The sequence below is a fragment of the Chrysochloris asiatica genome, unplaced genomic scaffold, assembly GCF_000296735.1.
Source record: "Chrysochloris asiatica unplaced genomic scaffold, ChrAsi1.0 scaffold00125, whole genome shotgun sequence".
Classification (NCBI taxonomy): domain Eukaryota; kingdom Metazoa; phylum Chordata; class Mammalia; order Afrosoricida; family Chrysochloridae; genus Chrysochloris; species Chrysochloris asiatica.
The window spans coordinates 9,242,052-9,251,696 of record NW_006408643.1 but is presented as its reverse complement, the minus strand read 5'-3'; the positions used below and the strand labels follow the sequence as shown (position 1 = coordinate 9,251,696).

Here is a 9,645-nt window from a genome sequence, read left to right as displayed (position 1 = left end):
GATTGTAACCATGGCAATGAGACGATATACGAAAGATTGAATGTAAAACTAATGTTCTCCCATGTAAACTATCACATAACTCACAATAAAACATTAAAAAAAAATAAAGAAGATGGAAGGAATACACAGAGTCACTTTACCAAAAAGAAGTAGTCAATGTTGTACCATTTCAACACGTAGTATATGATCAGAAACCAACGATTCTGGAGGATGAAGTCCAAAGTGCATTGATGTCACTGGCAAAAAACTAGGCGTCAGAACTGATGGAATACAAATGGAAAAAGAGGCAAATCCCCCTGCGAGCTGGATTGACGCAGTGGCAGCAGCCGTGGGCTCAGGCTTAGCAATGATTGTGAGGTTGTCCCAAGACCGGGCAGTGTCTCGTTCTGTTCTGCATAGCGTGGCTCTGTGTCGGTACTGACTCAACGCCACCTAACAACAACAGCAACAAAACTGTTACGGCATCCACAGTAATGTACACAAATCCACCTACAGCTTGCTTTTTTATTTCGATTTTAGCTTTTTACTGTAAATTGAGTGAAGGTGTACAGACAAGATTATCAGCTTTGCATTTAACAATCACACGTTTTGTTTTATCTCAATAATTATAGTCCTCTACATGCAACAAAAGGAGCTCTGGTAGCGTAGTGGTTACGAATCGAGCTGTGAACCGCAAGGTTAACAGTTCGAAACTGCCAGCCGCTCCGCGGGAGAAAGATGAAGCTTTCTGCTCCCGTAAAGATTTACAGCCTCGGAAACCCTGTACAGGGTTGCTATGAGTCGGAATCCGACTCCACGGCACATAACAACAACAACATGCAACAAGGAGTCCTGGTGTGGCGCTGTGGGTTAATGCACCAGACTGCAAAGCTGTTTGAACTGCAAGGTCGGCGGTTCAAACTCACCAGCTGCTTCTGGGAAACCCTATACAGGGTCGCTATGGGTTGGAATCGACTCGACGACACTTCACAACAACAACAACAACATGCAGCAGCAGTGATCCCTCCCGCCGAGGCCTCCTCCTCGTGGTTTGTATTTACATTTCGCCTGCCTTCCCATCCCTTCACAATGTTCTTAGAGAAATGCTGCCCTTTTGATCCTGAATGATTGACCATTATTCCATAGTGAGCATGCCTTATTAGTCTCGTACCTCTGTATAAACCTAACTACTGTTTGGCTGAAGATTGGGCCACGAGCGTGTGTTCCTTTCCAGACCTGAATGGTGGTCGAGGGTCTTTGTCTCAGGTTCCACCACTCTTTTTTTTTTAAATAATTTTGAATTTCCCTTCATATGTTCTCCAACTTTATCCGGGTCCACTCATTGCACATACACACACACACACAAACAAGTAAAACAGGTGTATCAATGAGGGAAATTGTCTGAAAGTGTCTACTTATCAGAGACATGTTTAAACCTGCTCTCTCTAGATTAAACCTATGTATGTGGTGCCATAGGGTAAGCACTCAGCCTCAGTGTCGGTTTGAACTGCAAGGTTGGCGGTTCATACTCATTAGCTTCTCGTTGGGTCGCTAAGAGTCAGAAATGACCTGAAGGCACTTAACAGCAACATGTATGAACTTAAAGTCTAGTCGTTGTTACCTCCCCTTGAGTCAGTTACGACTCATGGTGACCTTGTATAGGGTTTCCAAGGAGCACGTGGTGAGTTTGAACCACTGAACTTGTGTTTACAGCTGACTTTGTCTTGTCGTGCTTTATACCACAGCGCCACACCAGCTCTCCTAGTGGTCATGCTTTGTAAATTACCCCTGTACTGGGCAGTAAGAGTGGAATTGTTCTTGTGGAAGTGCCATCGGGTCAGTCAGTTCTGACTCATAATGACCTTGAGGGTTTTCAAGGAACAGCTGGTGAAGTTGGAGAAATAAGTAGCGTAGTGGTTACGAATCAGGCTGCGAACCTTAAGGTCAGTGGTTTGAAACTACCAGCCGCTCCGCGGGAGAAAGATGACGCTTTCTACTCCCGTAAAGATTTACACCCTCGGAAACCCTGTACAGGGTCGCTATGGGTCGGAACCAACTTGATGGCACTTAACAACAACAACAATGTTATAAGTAAGATACTACCAGTCCAGAGGTCAATGCACACAGGAAAAGACAAGTCTCACGTCTAACTTTCTGTTGTCTGTGTGTAAATTTCCCACGTTTTCTTGGGCTGTTAGTGTCAAACATACTTTTGCATACATTAGGGATTATGCAGAATATTTGTGATGTTTTAGGACTCGGTGGTATATGCGGATGTGGCCGTCAAATTTACCCATGAAGAGTGGGCTTTGCTGAATTTTTCTCAGAGGAAACTTTACAGAGATGTCATGTTGGAAACCTTGGATTACCTAGACTCAGGTAAAGTTGCTTTCATTTTTTAAATTTTCTTCTTTTGACTTTGAATATATTGTTTTCTTTAACATATAAAATTTTTCTTCAGGAATGGGAAGACTTTGAGACTTGGGACAGATGGTTTCACTGACCTCATGGATCTTAGACTCTTGCAGATTCCTGATGAAAGTAAACATCTTATGGGTCAAACTGTCTCTTTAATTCTCTTGTGCTGAAAGCTCTGAGGTTCTTTAAGTGTTGTAAGTGTAAATATTGGTTATGAGGGTCAGATTTCTATTTACACAATAGCAAAGATAGATCTGGTTTAGGACTTCAGTAGAGTTTCATTGTGCATATTACGAATATGACACGATTATTTTTATGCAGTGAAGCTGACAACTGCCCTTCTGCATAGGGGTGAAAATAAAGTTGGCCTCTACATTCTGCTGTGTTGCTGTAGGATAGGCACCAAGACCACAGGTTGGTTTGAACGGCAAGGCCGATGATTTGAGCTTACCAGCCAATCTTCAGAAAACCAGTATAAGGTTGCTATGAGTTGGAACCAACTCAACAGCACTTAACAATGGTAAACAATGATGGGAAGACGGAAGAAGTCCCAAATGTCCAGATTTTCAAAAACTTTAGTACTACTCCATCATCTGCGATATCAATTCCTCCTCCTTCCCTCAGTATTCTCTTTCGTGTGTTAAACTTTCTTAATTTGCTACAATTTCCTGTAGAAGTTACAAACTGTCAGGAACGGACTCATGCGATTTGGTGGCCTGAGTAATCCCAACTCCATGTGCCCAATGCCTCACTCAGGGCAGGTCACACAACAGGCTGTTTACTCATAAAATCGTAAAAGCTAGTGAATCGAGTCAGATATTAGGCTACTGTTGAAAGTCCCAAAAACCAGAGATGAGTTCACGATGAGCCAACTTTGGAACATAGTGAACATTCCTATTCATTGGATGCTGCAAAAGTGTCTTTACATTGAATACAGAACACATCTCAAGGAAAATAAAGGTGGTCACTGGAGTCAGTCACTATAGTGATAGAAGTCCTTCCTTAATCCTGTCTCATTAACGTAATGGACAACTCACTCCAAAATGAAGCCTAAACACAGGCATAGAAGCTGGGATTTACATGATAGCACTGTATTGAGGACTAGGGCTAGAAGGCTGTATTAACTAACTCACTCTCACCATCTCCTGAGACCCTGGAAACCAAAGGAATAGCCCAACATCAATGAAATTGTCTCTTATCTGTTCTCATGGTCTGCCTTTATTTGTTTGTTTGTTTGTTTATCTGCCTTTCTTGATAAGCACCATTTCAATCAGACTAACTTTCTACCTCTGAAGGAAGGGAAAGACCGAAAGGGAGTGGAGATTGATAGGACTTCCCAGGAGCCTCTGTGCTGGGAAACCAAAGGCGTCTGAGTAGCTGAACTTACATCTGAGCAGAATTTTAAAAATTTCAATTCTGTCATGACCTGTGTTTGCGGGGGAAAAGCTTTCCCCATTAATTCTTTTAATGTTGCCTTGCACTCAAGCATTGTATCGCAGTACCTTGGAAATTTGCCCTCAGATGGTTACATCTTAGTTTAGTCACCATTAGTCTTGGTCATCGTGGAAGTCTTTCTCAGTGAATTTCTTACCTTTTGGCCTTTATGAAACTCCATAAATAACCGAATACTTCAACGTTTCTTTCCTTCAGGTACCTTGATCCTCATCAAATTTCCTTCCTGTTTTATGTTTTGGAAATCCATTCCTAATTTTTGGTTCAGTCTCTCAGCAGGATAAGAATGGACAGAAGCTGTCCAGTGAACTTGTGCTGTTGCAGTTGATGAAAAATGACCCTTGGTGGTCCACGTCGAGGAAAATCTATGTGTTTCGTGGCAGTGAAAATCATCACAGCAACCAGGATGGACGTATCAGGTATCTTACCCATGAAGAGTCCATCAGCATGCCACTACATATGTGTTCATGTGTGTGTGAATGCAGAGAAGTAGCTGTCCATGTGTGTACTCACCTAATCCTCATAACTGGGTATTTTTCCATAAAGGTCAATTGGGTATTGAATCTCTGAGACATCTTCACTTAGACACAGTACCAGAAAGTCTATTTGGAAAGACAGTGACAGTAATGCTAGTACCTTCTATGTGATGATTGACCCTATGCAACTTGAGATAACACTGGGCAAAGAATGCACATTCAATGTATATGGTAATTTTGAATTGGTCCAAAACATAATTCTAACAATATCCTCTCTGCTTTCAACAGAAACTACACAGTAGTGTGCCTCTGTGAAAATAAAGAAGATAATGTAAAGAAGTGTGAATGTTATCAGTGTAAAAAAATTACATGCTGTTATGAAAATCGTACTAGGCTCAAAGGAACTCGTGTAGGAGTGCATCCTTTTGACTTTCATGAAGGTGGTAATTCTACCTTTAATTGTTGTATCATTTCTCACACTAAATACAAACCATACCAAGATACTGAACATAGAGCAACGACTGGTTGTCCTTCTGACATAAAATATCATTCAAAAATAGTTAGTGGGGGGAAGCTTTGTAAATGTAAGGGTTGTTTTTCATCCCTCACTAAACTTATGAGAATTCATAGTGGTGATAGACCTTATGAATGTAAAGTATGTGGGAAAGCCTTCAGTCTACACTCATCACTAATTCACCATGTAAGTTGTCACAGTACAGAGAAACCTTTTGAATGTAAGGGTTGTGGGAAAGCCTTTAGTTATGCTATGGCCTTTGCTGAACATATAAGAACTCACAGTGGGAAAAAACCTCTTGAATGTAATGAATGTGGGAAAGCCTTTAGTTGTTCCTCAAAGCTCATTGAACATATAAGATCTCACCGTGGAGAGAAGCCATATGGATGTAAGAAATGTGGGAAAGCGTATACTCGATCCAACAGCCTAACGAAGCACATAAGATCTCACAGTGCTGTGAAGCCTCATGAATGTAAGGAGTGTGGGAAAGCTTTTGCCCGTTCTGGTAGCCTAACTGTCCATAAAAGGTCTCACACTGGAGAGAGGCCTTTTGAATGTAAAGACTGTGGGAAATCCTTTAGTGGTTCTTCACAACTTACTGAACATACACGATGTCACAGTGGAGTGAAGCCGTATCAGTGTGAGAAATGTGGGAAAGCTTTTGCTCGTTCTAGCAGCCTAACTGTCCATATAAGATCTCACACTGGAGAGAAACCTTTTGAATGTAAAGACTGTGGAAAAGCCTTTAGTTGTTCCTCGCGGCTCACTGAACATACACGATCTCACAGTGGAATAAGGTCGTATAGATGTAAGGAATGTGGGAAGGCTTACTATATTCACAGACAGCTCACTGAACATAAAAAAACACACAGTAGAGAGAAGTCTTATGAGTGTAAGGAATGTGGGAAAGCCTTCACTCAGGCCTCAGGCCTCAAAGTACATAAAAAAACACACAGTGGAGAGAAGCCTTATGAGTGTAATGACTGTGGAAAAGCTTTTCGTCACTCCTCAGGCCTCGTTGTACATAAACGATACCACAGTGGAGAGAGGCCTTATGAATGTAAGGAATGTGGGAAAGCCTTTATTTGTACCTCACGGCTCACTGAACATAAAAGGTCTCACAGTGGAGTAAGGCCATATAGGTGTAAGGAATGTGGGAAAGCCTTCCATGTTAGCAGTCTTCTCGCTCAGCATAAAAGAACACACAGTGGAGAGAAGCCTTATCAGTGTAAGGACTGTGGGAAAGCCTTCAAATACATTGCAGGCCTCAGTGTACATAAAAAAAAAACCCACAGTGGAAGGAAACCTTGATACGGAATGACGAGGAAAGCCTATCGTCACTTCTCAGCCCTTATGCATAAAAGATAGCATGGTGGGGAGAGACCTTATGAATGTGAGGAATGGAAAACTTTTTTGCAGTCCCCACACCTCACTGTACATAAAAAAAACAGTGCAGAGAAGTCTGATGAATGTGGGAGTATCTTTACTACTGTGTCCACAAGCTTCAGTGTCTCTGTAAGACCTCACGGAGGAAGCAGTTCTTATGAATGTAGGGAATGTGGTAAAGAGTCTGGTCTACTCACAACCCTCACTGCACGTAAAGTGAAGAGCAGCCTCATAGTTGTAACGAATATGGGAAAGTTGTTCCCTCGCTCCTCAGACCTCAGGGCACACATGACATCTCATAATGGAGAGAGGCCTTAGGAAGGCAAGTGCTGTAAAGCCGCATCTGGTCCCCACGTCTTCCTCCTCATATCAGAACACACAGTAGAAACAGTATAAATGTAAGGTATATGGTGAATAAAGGCTTCAGTCAGTCCTCACACCTCACTGCACATACGAAATCTCTTAGTGTAGAAGCCTTATCATTATAAGGAATGTGGGGAGTAGCCTTTGCTTTATCTTCAAAGCTCAAATGGCATATAAAAAACTCTCGCAGTAGAAAGAGGCCTTGGGTATCTAATGCATGTTGTAATTCCTGTGTCAACATTAGCCAAACATGTAACAACTCACTGTGGGTTGAGGCCCCATGAATAAACGAAAGAAGGAAATTCGTCATTTCTCCCTTCAGTCCTTTGGAAGAAATAAACTTACAGAAATATGTAAGAAGATTCACCAGAAAGAACAAGTATATGTCATTTCTATAGATATTTGTTTCTCCCTACTTTTCAGTTCTAAGAACATTTCTTGTGTGTGTGTATATGTATATATATATATATATATATATGTTTTAATTTATATTGTTAATCTATTTTTTTGAAAAGCCGTATAATTTTGACCAATAGAACAATTCATAGAATTAGTGTCACAATGGAAACACAGAATGACACTTCCCACCAAATAATTCTAATGCTGCACTTTTTACCTCAACTCCTCCCTTCATTGTGGAGTCCGGGTAACAGTCTCTGCTTTTAGGTTTGGGTCATTTCTTTAGCTAATGGGCTTTCAATTCCTTTGGATGAATATCATCAGCTTGTTCTTGATATTACTGCATGAAGTATTGAATGCTATACTCAGAATTTGTGTGTTTACCAATGGAACAGTGTTCTTGTTTACTTCTGGGGGAATAAAACAATTGTATACACTTCTGCACAGGCTTTGATGTGAATCTAAAGTTTCCTTTTTCTTGTATCGATGCTTTTGAGTGAGAATACTGTGTCATATACCAATCTGTTTTTCAAAGATGCTGTGACTAGGATATGTAGAGGTTGGCATGGAGGTGGGACCTTGCGGGCCAAGACCTCATTTTTATTGTTTTGTAAAACTATGTTCTGTTTATGAAGTTCTCTTAAATCCAAACTTATATTTGCATGATGCCATATACAGAGAAGGTGACTTGATACTTTATTCTGCTCCCAATCAGAGGTAATATAAGGCAGCGCCGTTACACAGATATGGGAGAATGAGACCTCGCATTGAATATCTTGTCTGTATTTGAGGGTCTCAGCCTGATTTCCCAGGCCAATTACGGTGGCCTCTAGTGCATTTAATTTTGTTTCCAAGTTGTGATCTATTTGCTTGCTGTAATATCAGCACGCTGTGTTTCTGGTTAAGAGAAGTAAGACAAGAAGAGAGGTTACATGAAACACAAGTTACACTATAATGCTCCTCTGCATATGAGATAGTGACTGATCCAGTTACGTGTATATCTGGGGCCTGAACAGAGGCATATATGTCCCACCCCCACCCACCCCCAAGAACTTACAGGCTTGCACTGGTTTGATTGATCTCTCTGAAGGCAGCAACCAATCTCCATAAATCTCTCTGCTGATGCCCGTTGGAAGTTACAGTCACAAAGTTGGAATAACTCTCTTTAGAGCCAGACCAATTGTATAAGGTTAAATTTTGTAGGGTGGTGCAGTTAGCATGAGATGTGCAGTACTCCACCCAAGAGACAAAGCCTTCGTTTGCCACCATGTTGCTTGTGTTCCGGCAATACTGTGAAGGGCAAGGAGTATTGTTGGAAGTTGAGGAAATAAAAAAACATACAATTTCATTCAGATAATGACCAGAAGCATTTTGAACCAATGCTGAGTTTTCCATCTTAGCAGCACCAAGGCACAAGGATGTCCCATTAGGAGAGAGACATGGGCAAAAAGGCACTCTCTCCCGTATAATTAAGCGGGGAATGAAGAGTAGGGGGAATATGTCCATTATCCTGCCCACCCATCAAGGCAGTAACATTAGTGAACACAGGCCCTGGTGCATGGGCATCCCAGGTAACCGGATGGGCCATAGGCGGGTCCAGAAAATAAGTCCAATACGTCTGAGGTGTTCCCACCGCCGTACTCACCTGAATGGTGAGAATGGCCATCATGGCCACGAGGACACATTGCTCACATTAAGGGGTGCTCCTTGGGCAGGTACCATACTCTGAGCTTCTTTCGGCAGGGCTTTCAACTGGCTCCAAGTGGTGCCCTCACAGTCCTCACAGTGGGCGTTACCTTCAGTTTTTTGAAAGGTATATCTTCACCGCTCTCTCAGGTACCCACACTGGTTGAGAGGCACCTTCTGGAAAGACACAGGTGTAACCTCCACATTAGCACCGGATCAGGTCCCTGCCAGACTCCCATTTGCAAATCCTTCCAGAGAACCTTTCCTTGTGATTCCCCACATCTAATTCCTTGATGTTTTTCTGCTGCCGTGACCCTTCCGATTCACAATTGAACAAATTTAAGATAAAAAGAGCATGGTTCAAAAGATTGTGAGTTATAGGCTTATATGGTCTATCTCCACTTTTTTTTATTTGTAAGAGGATTTTAAGAGTCCGGTTAGCTTGTTCAACAAAGACTTGCCCCTGCGGATTGTATGGGAGGCCTGTGTACGTGGAGCAAAAATGAGAAAAAGCCGCACTCGTATAAGCAGGTCCATTATCAGTTTTTAGGTTTTTAAAAAATGTTTTATTGTGAATTATGTGATCGTTTACATGGGAGAACATTGGTTTTACATTCATCCTATCATATCTCATCTCATTGCCATGGTTACAATCCCCTCCATGCATCATCAACCAACCAAAGGGTATACCCAGCAAGCCTGCCCCCTGGTCTTCAGCACACAAGACCCTCTCCCTCTCTGTGTTTGAAGTCCCCAGCTGCTCCATCTCTCCACGTCATCTTTTCTGCATCCATCTCAGACATCATTGATTCTCTGGATAGGGTCTCATTCGTCATACTTCTCCCTTGATGATCCCAGGGACCTCCGCTCCTAGTCTACAAAGTCAATCACTCCCTTCCTTTTGCTACAAAATATCTACATTTCCAACTCTCACTATCAGTTCTGATAATTATTCATGATTGTATTACAAGA

General features: G+C 41.9%; 1 protein-coding gene across 1 annotated transcript; it reads left to right on the top strand.

The window, feature by feature from the left end:
* Positions 1 to 5,091: 5,091 nt before the first annotated feature.
* Positions 5,092 to 6,150, top strand: LOC102814998 (zinc finger protein 91-like). Its single transcript, XM_006869078.1, has one exon. It carries the CDS (start codon positions 5,092 to 5,094, stop codon positions 6,148 to 6,150), a length of 1,059 nt encoding a protein of 352 aa, XP_006869140.1.
* Positions 6,151 to 9,645: the final 3,495 nt, after the last annotated feature.